The sequence below is a fragment of the Nyctereutes procyonoides genome, unplaced genomic scaffold (assembly GCF_905146905.1).
Source record: "Nyctereutes procyonoides isolate TBG_1078 unplaced genomic scaffold, NYPRO_anot_genome, whole genome shotgun sequence".
NCBI classification, from domain to species: domain Eukaryota; kingdom Metazoa; phylum Chordata; class Mammalia; order Carnivora; family Canidae; genus Nyctereutes; species Nyctereutes procyonoides.
Genome location: NW_026575126.1, coordinates 40,841,202 through 40,856,520, shown reverse-complemented (window position 1 = coordinate 40,856,520; position 15,319 = coordinate 40,841,202). Strand labels below are relative to the sequence as shown.

The following is a 15,319-nucleotide window of genomic DNA, read 5'->3' as shown; positions in this document are numbered from 1 at the left end:
CCCCCGTCCCGGCCCGCCGGCTCTCCCTCAGGCCGGCGCCCGGGGCGCAGCGTCCCGCCGCCGCCCGCCCGGCTCAGCTGCGGGCCGTCCGGACGCGCCGCGGAGCCCGGAGGAGCGCCTGGGAGGGCGCAGACCACTCACCGGCCTCGGGTCCGCTCGGCCGGCCGTCAGTCACCGCGTCCGCGCGTCCGTCAGCGACTCCGCGAAGCGCCGCGGCCGCCGCAGCCCTGCGGGCGGCGCGAGGGCGGCCGGACGTGCGCACGCAGAGGGGGCGGGTCCTGTGGAGGACACGCCCCTGCGGCGGCCCAGCAGTGTCTCCCTCGGGGTCGGGGGGTCGCGGGGTGGCTGGGGGAGTCGGGTCGGGGTGGCTGGGGGAGTCGGGGTGCCCCCGAGCCCGCGCGCTAATGAGAGAGAGGGTTAGTTAATGAGGGCGCCTCCGGGCTCCGCGCTCTCCGCGCCCCGTGTCCCCGCCTGTGCAGGCTACACCTGCCCTCTCGGTTCCAGCTGCCTTGCCTGCCTGTCCCTTCCTTACCCGTCCGGCGGGCTGCAGAGCGAATGACCGGTACTGTCCGTGCTGACAAAGGTGTGCGGAATGTGCGCTGTTCCTGGGATTTCCCGGAGACCTGGGGACACGTTAGCGAGATCTGTTCGAATTTAGAAGGGGCCTCTTTGTTCAAACAATGTCCTTCCTCGGTAGCTCTCGGAGAGCAATGCGTGCAAGAACCCCAAGAGGCAAGAGCGAGGAAGGTCATTGCAACACGGGAGGGGATGCGCGCGTCATCTGGGTGAACATCTTGAAACCACCTAAACGTCCATTAAAGGGGGATACGGGGTGGGCGTTGATGGGGGTACCTCTATGCAACGGGGTTGTGCCTGCGTTAAAAAAAGGAAGGGCAGACATGAGCTTAGGAAGGATGTTATTAAGCAGGATAGGATGTAGGATGTAGAAAGCAGGATGTTGGAAAAATGCAAAAATACATTTGACAGTGTGTAAGTTTGACTTAAAAAATATTGAACTCTAGGGGTGCCTGGATGGCTCAGTCAGTTCAGCGTCTGCCTTCGGCCCAGGTCATGATCCCAGAGTCCTGGAATGGAGCCCCACATTGGGCTCCCTGCTCAGCGGGGAGTCTGCTTCTCCCTCTGCCCCTGCTCATGTGCACTCTCTCTCACTCTGAGTGAATACTCACTCTGAGTAAATAAAATCTTTAAAAAAAAAATGAATTCTAATGTGTATGTGAAGTGTTTCAGGGTGAGGGGCAGGGCGGTCTGTAATTTACCTGAAACATATCAAGAGATAAGATAGTTGATGGATAATAAGTGTCTGATAAATAAAGCAAAATGTTAAGAATTGGAGAAGCTAGGTGGTAAGTGTATGTGTGGGTATTCCTGATATAGTTCTTTCAACTTTTCCGTATGTCTACAGATTTTTTAGGATAAAAATTTGGGGAAATATATTCAATATGATCTTTCTTTTTTTAAAGACTTCATTTATTCATGAGAGACGGAGAGAGAGGCAGAGACACAGGCAGAGGCAGAAGCAGGCTCCATGCAGGAAGCCGGATATGGGACTCAATCCAGGACTCCGGGATCATGTCCAGAGCCAAAGGCAGATGCTCAACTGCTGAGCCACCCAGGTGTCCCCTTTTATTTTTTTTGAACTACAAAATGTTCTTTCCACACATTTATATTTAGGTATCTAAATGCATCCAATGTCAGGAAGGTTTATATACTAGAATGTCAAAGGGAGGTCGAGGGTCACTTGTGCTTTATCTGTACCAATTAAATTTTTTTTAGATGCATAAATGCATTAGGCATGACTTGGTTACCAAAACCAAATTTTATTTATTTTTATTTTTTTTATTTATGACAGTCACAGAGAGAGAGAGAGAGAGAGGCAGAGACACAGGCAGAGGGAGAAGCAGACTCCATGTACCGGGAGCCCGACGTGGGACTCGATCCCAGGTCTCCAGGATCGCGCCCTGGGCCAAAGGCAAGTGCTAAACCACTGCGCCACCCAGGGATCCCCTTTATTTATTTTTAAAGATTTAATTTATTTATTCATGAGAGACAGAGCAGCAGAGACATAGGCAGAGGGAGAAGCAAGCTCCTTCTGGGGAGCCTGATGCGGGACTCGATCCCACGACCCTGGTATCCAGACCTGAGCCAAAGAAAGACTCTCAGCTGCTGAGCCACCCAGATGCCCCCAAACCAAATTTTAAAAAGAATGGATCTTTAAAAAGTAATTATTGGAAGTACACACCATATTGCCCCTGCTCCCAAATACATACACATAAAATTGAATAAACCCAGTGGCGCTGGGGGATCCCTGGGTGGCTCAGCGGTTTAGCGCCTGCCTTCGGCCCAGGGCACGATCCTGGAGTCGCGGGATTGAGTCCCACGTCGGGCTCCCTGCATGGAGCCTGCTTCTCCCTCTGCCTGTGTCTCTACCTCTCTCTCTATGTGTCTATCATGAATAAATAAATAAATCTTTAAAAAAAAACAAAACAAAAAAACCCAGTGGCGCTGATTGATGAGGGGGTTGCTTTGAGGTTTCAAATGAGATAATGTGGAGGGTGCCTGGCTTCATTTCCTGAGTTTGAGCCCCATGTTGGGCTTAGAGATTACTTTGAATAAATGAGATCATGTAGGTCTTAGCTTCTGCATGACATGCTGGAGGAGCTCAGAGAAGGGTTCCCCCTGTTATCATTATTAGCACATGTCACCGGGCTGGGTTTACTGGCAAGAGCTTTGCAGGAAGTCTTTGTCAGCTACAAAGTCCTGCAGGAAGTGCAGAGTCACAGCTGAGCACAGCAGTGAGTAGCCAAATCTTTCTCCTTAGGCCTCAGGGGGCTAGGATTTTGGGCTAGGTAGGGCTTCAAGAGACATGATCTTTGCCCAGGCTGTCAATAATGCTGACCCACTTCCAGACAGACCCCCTGGCATTAGCACCCTTGACCAGAAGCCCACAGGCAGAGATGCCATTTTCTGCTACTCGTTGCCTGAACTGATTTCCAAGCAGTTGGTTCAGCAAGGCCAAAAGGCGGTTGGGTTCCCTTATGGCCCTGGGATGCTCTTCAATTAAACCTGGGCACCAGAGCTGCCTCCTTAGGCTTATAATCCCAGTAACTGCAAAGGGTCCCACTCTGAGAAGGCCTCCCACTTGTTTAATGCTCTGTTGTTGTTTTCTTGAAATTCTTGATAATTTTTTAACAAGGAGCCCTGCATTTTCAGTTTGCCCCAGGCCTTTCAAATTCTGCAGCTGGTCCTGCTACACGCCTTCTTGTTTATTTCCGTAAAGTGGAGACGTTGGAATATTGGGTTTTGTGCTTTATCCTTATGTAACTGAAGAAAAACCTCATCTTTTATCACAGTAACATGCTCTTGGGGTCCATTTGGTAGGTATTTATTGAGTTCCTAGCTAGTGATGGATATGGTGCCAGAAGGAAGAGACAGAGACAAACGTGACATAGGCCAGCTCTCAGGAAGCCCTTCTACTATGGTAGACAATTTTACCAGTAAAAAAAAAAAAAGACAATTTTACCAGTAGGGTAGAGATGGGAGTAGAATAGGAGTAGTTAGCCTAGCTTAGAGGTCAGGGAGGGATTCCTAGAGGAGGTGATTGTTGTGCCCAAGATTACTATCTGAGGAGTAATCCAAGGAGCCGGCACCAAGGAGCCGACACCGATGCAAACACACGAGGGTTTATTTACAAGCTCGAGCTTGGGCCCAAGTTTACCTGACATGGCAGAGCAGGGTCTTGGACCCTGAGGTGGGTTCCAGCTTAGTTTTTTTTTTTTTTTTTTTTTTTTTTTTTTTTTATGATAGTCACAGAGAGAGAGAGAGAGAGAGGCAGAGACATAGGCAGAGGGAGAAGCAGGCTCCATGCACCAGGAGCCCGACGTGGGATTCGATCCTGGGTCTCCAGGATCACGCCCTGGGCCAAAGGCAGGCGCCAAACTGCTGCGCCACCCAGGGATCCCTCCAGCTTAGTTTTATGGGCTGGTCTAGGGGACCTCCAGAAGGGGTGGAGGAATTTCTCAAGTTCTGTTTACATTCTGATATGGGGCTTTCAAGGGCCTTAAGCTCTGTTCTCATTCTAATATGGGGCTTTCTAGGGCGTTAAACTGGAAGCTGTTCCCCCCCCCCCCAACTGAAGCAAGGTAAATTTCAGCTCTTATTCACAGGGGCCTGAGATGGCTGTTACTTGTGCTAACGCTGAACTTAAGGTGGAATGGCCTTAATTTTCTCGACCTCCACAGTGATGGCTATATGTTTTAAGATTTTATTTATTTATTCATGAGAGACACAGAGAAGCAAAGACACAGGCAGAGGGAGAAGCAGGTTCCCTGTGAGGAGCCTGATGTGCAACTCGATCCCAAGAATCTGGGATCATGACCTGAGCCAAAGACCAACAATCAACCACTTGGCGACCCAGGTGCCCCAGTTATGTGGTCTTAAGGAATGAATAGGAATTAGCCTATCTAAGGTGGTGAGCCCGATCCAGGCAAACTTTACAGTCTGAGTATACAGCATAACATAACAGAATGTAGAGGACACTGCAAGAGATTTATTCAAGATAAACATGTAGATGAAATTTATATAAATATTTAATATTTATATAAAATATATATTTTTATAAATATTTTATAAATATAAACACGAGTACACTTAATGTGTATTAAAATAAATACATGCGGGCAGCCTGGGTGGCAAAGCAGTTTGGCGCCGCCTTCGGCCCAGGGAGTGATCCTGGAGACCCAGGATCCTGATAGGTCCCACGTTGGGCTCCCTGCATGGGGCCTGCTTCTCCCTCTGCCTGTGTCTCTGCCTCTCTCTCTGTGTGTGTCTCTCATGAGTGGATGAATAAAATATTTAAGGGATCCCTGGGTGGTGCAGCGGTTTAGCGCCTGCCTTTGGCCCAGGGCATGATCCTGGAGACCCAGGATCAAATCCCACATCGGGCTCCCGGTGCATGGAGTCAGCTTCTCCCTCTGCTTGTGTCTCTGCCTCTCTCCCTCTCTCTCTCTGTGACTATCATAAATAAATAAAAATTAAAAAAAAAATAAAATAAAATATTTAAAAAAAATAAATACATGCATTCATAATAAAGACCAGTCTTTTTTTTTTTTTTTTTTAGGACTTTATTCATTCTTCATGAGAGACATACAGAAAGGAGAGAAAGGAGAAGCAGGCTCCATGCAGAGACCCCAGTGATGCAGAACTCAATCCTGGATTCCAGGATCATGCCCTGAGCCAAAGGCAGAAGCCCAACCACTGAGCCACCCAGGCGTCCCAAGACCAGTCTTTTACATACATAAAATACACATGACCCTGTGAGTTATCACCACCACCAGATTCAGAAAAACAGCACCAGTGTCAGTTGGGTTTCCCCAGAACTCCAGTGTCTAGATGTTTAGACAACTGATCAATCAGCAAATATTTATTGAGCGCCTACTTGCCACGTGCTCTGCTAAGTGCTGGAAATTCAGCACATACAGAGATGTGCCTGCTGTTAGGAAAGCTGACATTCCTGGATGGGTCAATACACAGTTTGCAATGAATGAGTGAAAGGAAAAAAACAAACAAACAAAAAAAAAAAACAAAAAAACAACGTTCTTACCCAGTAGTTAAGTTTTCAGAGAGGAGCTACAGGGCCATTTTTGAGTTCTAGTTGAACACAAAGAAATCTCACTTTTCCTGTTAAAATAAATCTGTGCATCTAGTAGCAACCTCACATGTGACTCAGGCTTGCAAGAACTCAGAGCCTGGGGGTTTGAGAGTCCCAGATAGGGATTTAATTATCCCCAGGTGACACCCCATGTCTGCAAGTTCTGATGTTCATGCGTGGTAGACTGTGGGGTGTTTTTTGTTTCTGTTTCTGTTTCTGTTTTGTTTTTTTGTTTTTTTTTTGCTTCCGCAGGCCTCCCGCCAAGCGGCTCCGCACGTGCACTAGGGGGAGCCCCTCCAAGTCCGCACTTGGGGTTCCCGCGAGCCCAGGCCGCGCTGCGCAGTCGCACTCCGGAGCCCGCGCGCGCCGGGACGAACCATCTGCGTCCGCCGAGGGGGGTGGAGGTTCGGCCCCGCGCCGAGTCAGGGCCCCGACGGGGGGAGTCCCGAAGCAGCGCGGCCTGGGCTCCCTTCGCACAGGGCGGCCGGGAACAGGTGGCTTTGCCAGGATGGGGCGAGAGCTGCGGGGGTGGGGGGCGGCCTTCTCGCAGGTTCCACACTCCCCCCCTCCGGCGGTGGACTCGGCTGCAAGGTCCCAGGAGGCGGGCGGGGGCGGGGTGCTCGGTTCTTCGCTCCAGCGTCTCCCACCCGGGCTGCGGCGGGAGGTGGGGGCCGGCCCGGGGCCGGGGTGCCGAGCGCTAGCAGGGGTAGTCGCGGGCCCCGACTTCTCCCGGCCGCCCGCCCGTCGGGCCCTCGGGGTGGTTCCGGGAGGGACCCCTGTCCCTATCGCCGACCCCGCGCGGCCCCCCCGCCCCCCGGGCTTCTGTGGCCGCAGTTCCCGCGGCCGTTCGCATGGCAGACGAGAAGCTGGTGGTGGTGTTCGGGGCCACAGGTGAGCGAGCGCGACCCCGGCCCCGCAGGGCCTGGGGGGCGTCCCCGGGGTGGGGTTGGACGGAGGGCCTTGCGTCTCGGACCCCTGACCCGGGGGCAGGACTCGGGGTCACATTCCCCTTACGGTGGGGGGGGGCACCTGGGTGGCTCAGCGGTCGAACATCTTTAAAATCCTTAAAAGAAATTAATTGCTTTAGCTTCTTCGAATAAGTGGCACTTGCACACGGTACAAACTGCATCTTCCCTCCCACCTCCGGCTGGGCGACCCCATTCATCACGGTCATGAAGTTTCTAGAGAATCCTGCCAGAGATACACAAAGATGATCATTATTTTCTTGAATGGCCCAGTGTCCTATTTTGTCCCCATCTTGTTTTTTTTTTCTTTTCTTTTCTTCTCATATATATATATATATATTTAAAAACCTAGAACAGGTTAAGATCTAAAACATATACCATATAATTCACCCGTTTAAAGTATGCAGTTTGCTGATTTCTCGTCTATTCACAGAGCTTTGTGGCCATCACCACAGTCTGCCTTAGAACATTTCACCGCTCCCAAAGGAAACCTCATACCCACTAGCGTTTCTCCTAACTTTCCCCAGCCCCTGGCAGACACCAGTCTACTTTCTGTCTGTAGGTTTGCCCATTCTGGACGTTTTGTATAAATGAAGTCATACAGGTTGTGGCCTTTTGTGTCTGGCTGGTTTAACTTGGCATCATGTTTTTGAGGTTACCTTTTGTAACCTTTGGAGGGTTTTTTATTTTTTGGGTTTTGTGGGAAGAGGAGGAGCAGAGAGTCTTAGTGATTTTTTTTTTTTTTTTTAAGATTTTTGGGCTAGATGACCTGAGCTGAAGGCAGATGCTTAACTCCGACTGAGCCGCCTAAGCACCCCTGAGAGAGAATTTTAAGCAGGCTCCATGCCCAGTACAACCCTGAGATCATTACCTGAGCTGAAATCAAGAGTTGGACACTTAATGCACCAAGCTACCCAGGCACCACCCTCTTCGTAGCATGTATCAGTACTTCATTCCTTTTCATAGCTGAATAATATTCCATTTTATGGGTGGACCCCGTTGTGTTTATCCACTCATCTGTTGATGGACATTTGATTTGTTTCTACTTTTTGGCTATTGTGAATAATGCTGCTGTGAATATTCATATATGAGTTTTTGTGTAAACATATTTTTTTAATCATTTTTTTAAAGATTTATTTATTTATTTATGATAGACATAGAGAGGCAGAGACACAGGAGGAGGGAGAAGCAGGCTCCACGACAGGAGCCCGACGTGGGACTCAATCCCGGGACTTAATCCCGGGACTCCAGGATCACACCCCGGGCCAAAGGCAGGTGCTAAACCGCTGAGCCACCCAGTGATCCCCTGTGTAGACATATTTTGAATTTGGGGTGTATATGCTTAGAATGGAATTGCTGGATCATCTCGTAACTCTTGTGTTTAGCCCTTTGTGAACCACCAGACTGTTTTTCAAAGCGACTACACCATTTTACATTCCCACTGGTACTGTGTGAGGTTGGTTGCCTTTGCAACTTGCCTTTTCACTCCAGTAGAGCTTGCATGCACCTGTCCAAGGCACACACACAGATCTGCCACATTCTTTTTAATCGCTTTTGCATGGATTGCTCACATATTCAACCAGATTCTTACCAAAAGACAAGTCATTGGTCTACAAATTTCCACTGTTGCAAATAGTGCTGCAGCCAATTTTCTTATATGTATATTCATGGATGATTTTTATTTTCTTCTTTTGATGATTTTACTTTTTCTCATTTTTTAAAAAAATTTTATTTATTTATGATAGTCACAGAGAGAGGGAGAGGCAGAGACACAGGCAGAGGGAGAAGCAGGCTCCATGCACCGGGAGCCCAATATGGGATTCGATCCCGGGTCTCCAGGATCGCGCCCTGGGCCAAAGGCAGGCGCTAAACCGCTGCGCCACCCAGGGATCCCTTTTTCTCATTTTCTCAGTCATTTTTTTTTGAAAGATTTTATTTATTTATTCATGAGAGACAGAGAGAAAGGCAGAGGGAGAAGCTGGCTCCATGCAGGGAGCCCGACGTGGGACTCGATCCTGGGTCTCCAGTATCAGGCCCTGGGCTGAAGGCGGCACTAAACCACTGAGCCACCCGGGCTGCCCTATTTAAAAATCTTTTTTAAAGGTGTTTTTTTTTTTTTTTTTTTTTTTTTAAGTAATCTCGACACCCAGAGTGGGGCTGAAACTCATGACCCTGAGATCAAGAGTTGTTGCATGCTCATTTGACTGAGCCATCCTGGCACCCCTCAGTCTTAAAAGGGGGGGGGGCTGCCCGGGACCAGTATCTTGAGCCAATGACAGACGTTCAACTGCTAAAGCCACTCAGGCATCCCCCAAAATACTTAAGTAAATGTAAATTAGGTAGTCTTTTAAAGGTGAGTGAATTTTATCTCAGTAAAGCTTTCATTTTTTTTTTTTTAAAGATTTTATTTATTTATTCATGAGAGACACAGAGAGAGGCAGAGACACAGGCAGAGGGAGAAGCAGGCCCCATGCAGGGAGCCCAATGTGGGACTCGATCCCGAGACTCCAGGATCACGCCCTGGGCCGAAGGCAGGCGCTAAACCGCTGAGCCACCCAGGGATCCCCAAGCTTTCATTTTTACAACGGTATAAAGTGTTTAATGAAGATCACAGGTGAAAAGTGGGTGTTTGGGTGTGGTGGAGCATTCCCTTTGGGGCTTCCCCCTAGCAGGACCCACTGGCAGGTCCAACCCTGCAGGTCTTTCTGACTCTTCACAGGTGCTCAGGGAGGCTCCGTGGCCCGGACGCTCCTGGAAGATGGGACATTTAGAGTTCGAGTGGTGACGCGGGACCCTGGGCAGAAGGCAGCAAAGGAGCTGAGGCTGCAGGGTGCAGAAGTGGTACAGGGAGACCAGGATGACGAGGCCAGCTTGGAGCTGGCCCTGACTGGGGCGCATGCCGCCTTCATTGTGACCAACTACTGGGAGAACTGCAGCCAGGAGCAGGAGGTCAAGCAGGTGAGGGCAGGTCGGAGGGAGGGCGTGGGCAGGGCGGCCTAGGAGCAGGGCATCTTAGAAGGAGCTCCCTGGAGGCAACTCCAACTTGCTGGAGAGGGGCTGACCCTGCCTATGACCGATGTCCACTGCAGGCCTTTTCCCTCCTCTTTTGCACAGTCCTCTTGGACTTCAATGAGTGAAGGAGGCAGCTGCTTTCTCTTCCAGTGACTTTTGTTTAGATGTCATTCAAGCACCATCGCTTGCCCTTTGGAAGTGTATGATTCAGTGTATATTCTCCAGGTTGTGCGACCACACCACCACCTAATTCCGGAACATTTTACCACCCTGAAAAGAAATCCAAAAAATAAAAAATAAAAAATAAAAAAAAAAAAGAAATCCATACCTATTAGCAGTCACTCCCAGTTACCACCTGCCCCCAGCCTCAGGCAACTGAGAATCTACTTTGTCATCCAGTGACTTCTTACACTTTGTAACAAACCATCTCTGTTGACCCATCATTTTCTGATAATAAGATGCATACGTTTTAATTGTATTGTTGGAGGAAGCTTGAAAATCAATACACCCAGATCAGTAAATATACCCAATCTCATCAGAATACATTCCCGTCACCCCAGAAAGTCCTCGTGTCCCTGTCATATGTGGTGTGGTTCTGTTTATCTTGTTTTCCACCCACATTCCAGTTAGTTGGGTTATTGAGCCCAGCTGGCAGGGGTGGACAGGAGACAGAGAACATGAGACATGGCCCTCGTTCTGTCTCACTGACAATGGGGACACTGGTACGGGGCACTCGGGTCTGTGGGATGTACTGTTGGTGGCAGAGGAGGGGTCCCGGCTGACTGTCAGCACTCAGCCCTGCATTGTCCACAACCAGCCACGGCTCTGCCCTGGGCTGGTTAAAGAAAGGGAGGCGTGATCGGTTCCCTGGTCTCCAAACTTTTTTTTTTTTAAGATTTTATTTATTCATGAGAGACAGAGAGAGAGGCAGAGATGTAGGCAGAGGGAGAAGCAGGTCCCTTCTGCAGGGAGCCCGATGCGGGATTCCATCCTGGGACCTTGAGATCATGCCGAGCCAAAGGCAGATGCTCAACCACTGAGCCATCTAGGCGTCCCTCCAAACTTTTTAGCCTTGACACTTTGTTTGTTTGTTTGTTTTTTAAAGATTTTATTTATTTATTCATAGAGACAGAGAGAGAGAGAGGCAGAGACACAGGCAGAGGGAGAAGCAGGCTCCATGCAGGGAGCCTGAGGTGGGACTCGATCCCGGGTCTCCAGGATCACACCCCAGGCTGCAGGCGGCGCTAGACCGCTGCGCCACGGGGGCTGCCCTTGACATTTTCTTTGAATAGGTCTTCCATGGAAGCCCATCCCACAGAGTGGAGGATGACAGTTTTTCTGGTGGATCGTGGGTCTTGGCTCATTATCCCAAGAGCCTGTGTTCTCATCCTGTGGCTGCCAGTACAAGCCGCTTGGCTTCAAATCACAGGAATTGACTCTCTCCGGTCTGGGAGCCCAAAGTCCAGAATCGGGGTGCTTTCAGAAGGACGTTCTGAGGGTGATTCCACTCCTTGCCTCTTCCAACTTCTGGCAGCGGCTGGCTTTCCTCGTGGCCATGTCACCGAGTCTCTGTCACGGCCTTCGTGTGGCTTTCTCTCCTTATCTTTTCTTGAGTCTTTCATAGGGACCCTTGTCAGATTGAGGGCCCAGCTTATGGTCGTGTGGCTAGTGCATTGCAGAGCCGGTGTGGCACCCAAGCAGTGCGCGTGCTTTACCCCTGAGCTGCACCTGCTCCCTGGTGGACTCCGTGTGGCCCTCTCCCAAGCAGACCTGCCCTCCCCCACCTGCACGGTGCACGGGGTGGGCCAGAGTTGGTCATAACAGAAAGTACAGCAACCCAGGGGATCTAGAGAGGTGATGCTTAGGTAGAAGGCTTACAGTGGTACGTGAGAGGGCGTGGCACCATGTGTGAGCATCGTTCCAGGAGAGGGAGCCTTATCAGGGTGAAGTGGTGTGGGCCTCTTAGCGTCAGGTACGGTGGCAGCAGGGGTGGGCAAGCCAGGGCTATGGCGGCGGACACATATCCTCCCTCTTAGCTTTGTGGTTTCTCCTTTCCTGCTCACCAGGGAAAGCTGCTGGCCGACGTGGCCAAGCGCCTGGGCCTTCACTATGTGGTCTACAGTGGCCTGGAGAACATCAAGAAGCTGACGGCCGGGAGACTGGCAGCAGGCCACTTTGATGGCAAAGGGGAGGTGGAGCAGTATTTCCGGGACATCGGAGTTCCCATGACCAGCGTGCGGCTGTCCTGCTATTTTGAGAACCTCCTCTCCTACTTCCTGCCCCAGAAAGCCCCCGATGGAAAGAGCTACTTGCTGAGTGAGTGCCCTTCCTCCTTCCTTGAGCATCGGCTCACTAAGGGGAGCTGTGGGTGCTGTAGAAAAGTGGCTTGTCCTCAGGTGGTTCTGGGTCCCAACCCTGGTTCTTTCATGTTAGGCTTGTGACTTTGAACAGAGCATGTAACCTTGCTGGGCCTCTGCGTCTTGCTCTGTGAAATGTGTGTAACTGACTTTTCCAGAGGCAACGAGAAAATTTGCCAGGAGGCAATGATGTAGTGATGCAGTGTTGCAATGCTTCATCTGGTACAGAGACGAATGTGCTTGTTGTGACTTTTCCTTCAGGTGTAAGGAGAGGATTTGGAAGATCAGGTCCAGTGGTAGGTTTCACAAAGTAGGAAAGCACTTTCTTCTCAGTTTGCAAACGGGCTGCAGGGAACCTTATGCAGCTTGTGTCCTGTGGTTGGCTGGAGTCCTCAGCCAGCCACCCCTCACCCTGTGCATGAACAGCAGGGAGAGAGAGCGGCACGGTCGTAGTGCTGACAAACCAGCATTGCCCGTTATAGTTTGCAAAGCCGGTCAGGGATACCTCTTGTGTTCCGTCTCTAGTTGAGCTCTGAGCCAATGAGGCTTCTGGGTGACCTGAAAGGGCAGCTGCAGTGGCACCTTCTCACAGGTGAGGAGTGCGGCAGGACCCAAGGACCCTCATCTAGATAACGCCGTGTCTCTCTGTCCACCAAACCACCTTGGCAGTTGAGTCGCTCACTGATGTAACACATTTACAGAGCCCCTGCCACGTGCTGCTCTGGGCCAGACCCTGCCCTCGGCACGCAGACCTCCCTGCTAGTGTCGTTGGCTTTCCAGCCGGTGCCTTGAAAGCAGCCCCTTCAGTTCCTTTCGGTTCCTGTCTTCGCCCTGAGACGGTATGCCAGTCCAGTGTTCTCCCCACACTGTGAATGGAGTAACCAGGGCCCAGAGTGTAAACAGGTGCCAAGATGGCAGGGCTCGGGTTGCATCCCATGTCTGGCTAAACACCACTGCTGCTTCTCCACCACAGACACCGAGGTGCTGGCCTGTGCACATGTCCAGGTGATTGGCTGGTGCAAACACCAGCTTCAAACCCTTGAGATGTGTGCCAGCACGCCCCTCCCCCCCCAGGCTTGCCCATGGGTGATGTGCCCATGGACGGCATATCTGTGACCGACCTGGGCCCCGTGGTGCTCAGCCTGCTGAAGATGCCAGAAGAATATGTCGGCCGGAACATTGGGCTCAGTACTTGCAAGCACACAGCAGAAGAGTATGCTGCTCTGCTCTCCAAGCACACCGGGAAGGCCGTGTGTGATGCCAAGGTAGGCTCCTGATGCCCTGGGCCTGGGATGGGTGAGGTCCCAGCTCCCACTGGGGACTCTGGCAGTCCCATTCTGGTCGTTCTAACCCCCCAGTGGGGGCTTTATGGGTGGTAGAGAAGTAGTATCTAGGGCTGCCCCATTACTCTGGGCAAGGTAAATCTGAATTCATTGCTGTGAACATTTGTCATGCTGTACTTGGGAGCCAAGTGTGGCTGCTGAGAGAAATTTCTAGCTTAGGCAGTTGACCAAATGGAGAAGAAGGTTTCTGGGAAGAGGGGACCCTAGGGGCCAAGGCAAGGAGTGAACACAACAGGAATCCTGGGCTTCTCTAGGGGTGTGACATGAGGGAGGGAAGGGGAATGAGGCCAGAGACATGGGCCCCACCCTGTCTTCTCTCGGCCTTGCTGGGTGGGCGGGAGACCCTCTGTCCTCTTCTGTCCCTGCCAACCCTCAGTCTTTCTGTTTAGACCCGCAGGTGCCTTGTTTATTTGGCCTTCCCATTATGGTAGTAAGACTTACTAAAGGAAGTCTGGGAAATTCCAAGTCATTAAAAGACAAAAACCAGGGCAGCCGGAGTAGCTCAGTGGTTTAGCGCCAACTTCAGCCCAGGGCGTGATCCTGGAGACCTGGGATCGAGTCCCATGTCAGGCTCCCTGCATGGAGCCTGCTTCTCCCTCTGCCTGTGTCTGTGCCTCTCTCTGTGCCTCTCATGAATAAATAAATAAATCTTAAAAAAAAAAAAAATGCAAAAACCACCCCTAGAGCTCCTAGAGACAAGCAGAGCAATGATGGGTGGGGGCATGGCAGGACCTGTTTCAGGTGGGTCAGACCCCCCCACCCAACTGGGATCCTGCTCCCAGCCCTGAACACCCACCAGTGTATGACCTTGGGGCACAATCCCTGACCCTCTGTGCCTCAGATTCCTTATCTTTAAAATGGGTATGTGACTAGTATCTCCTTCCCTGGTTAGGATGGAATGGAATAATAGATGTGTTTCCTTAGTGTAGTGAAGTGCTCTAGAAAACATGTCCTAAATGGCCGTGCGTTACATCTAGACAAAGGTCTGAAGCAGCCGTGGAGATTTTGATGAACTGAGAAGTTTAGATGCAGTTTGGTCAGCAAAGGGGAACAGCTTTGGTTTTTGAACAACAAAGTGATGTTTGCAGAATTCTGGTTTGGAAAGGGCTGAGAAGTTTCCATCCCATGATCTTGAAAGAGAAGGATTTATGCACTGGGTGTTACTCTGTATGTTGGCAAATTGAACACCAATAAAAAATAAATTTATTATTAAAAAAGATTTATGATTTTTTTTTTAAGATTTTATTTATTCATTTGAGACACACAGAGAGAAAGGCAGAGACACAGGCAGAAGGAGAAGCAAGCTCCATGCAGGGAGCCCGATGCGGGACTCAAACCTGGAAATCCGGGATCACACCCTGAGCCAAAGGCAGGCGCTCAACCACTGAGCCACCCAGGCGTCCTTGATTTTTTTTTTTAAGTAATCTGTACACCCACCGTGGGGCTGACCCCAGCATGGAGGGTCGCACGCTCTGACTGAACTAGCTAGGTGCCCCTTGAAAGAGCAGCAGTTAAGTTGACTTAAAACGTTTTTGTTTTTTGTTTTTTTTTAACTTTAATCTTTGTAGTAGAAGAGTTTTCAGATGAACTTACTGGAAAGGACTTGGGTTGGGAGTGGGTTCCCAGTGGGTCCAGCTGGGGCGCTGGAGATACTGACAGACCCACCAGACTCCTCTCTGTTTCTAGACGACCCCGGAGGACTACGAGAAGCAGGGCTTCCCAGGTGCCCGTGACCTGGCCAACATGTTCCGTTTCTACACCCTGAAGCCTGACCGTGACATCAAACTGACCCTGAGGCTCAACCCCAAGGCCAGGACGCTGGACCAGTGGCTGGAGCAGCACAAAGGGGACTTTGCTGGGCTCTGACCCTGCCACCTCTCAGCCCCATCTGGGGAGACGGGGAGGTGCAGCACAGTGATCCCTTCTTGTTTTACAAAAAAAATTATTTTTTAAGTAAAGGCCATTGTTCTCACA

At 50.7% G+C, this 15,319-nt stretch overlaps 2 protein-coding genes across 3 annotated transcripts in view; one reads left to right on the top strand and one right to left on the bottom strand.

Moving 5' to 3' along the window:
* HMOX2 (heme oxygenase 2) overlaps positions 1-250 on the bottom strand; it is a 31,800-nt gene extending 31,550 nt beyond the window's left edge. The window contains exon 1 of one of the 2 annotated variants that reach the window (XM_055340455.1): positions 142-250. The gene's annotated coding sequence lies outside the window, so the exon portion shown is untranslated. The remainder of the gene's footprint in view (positions 1-141) is intronic. The other variant, XM_055340454.1, reaches the window with a different exon arrangement.
* Positions 251-6,283: 6,033 nt separating this feature from the next.
* Positions 6,284-15,319, top strand: NMRAL1 (NmrA like redox sensor 1). Its single transcript, XM_055340453.1, has 5 exons — positions 6,284-6,559; positions 9,353-9,591; positions 11,712-11,961; positions 13,077-13,267; positions 15,032-15,319. The coding sequence occupies exons 1-5, from the start codon at positions 6,520-6,522 to the stop codon at positions 15,209-15,211; spliced, it is 900 nt and encodes a 299-aa protein (XP_055196428.1). The 5' UTR covers positions 6,284-6,519; the 3' UTR covers positions 15,212-15,319.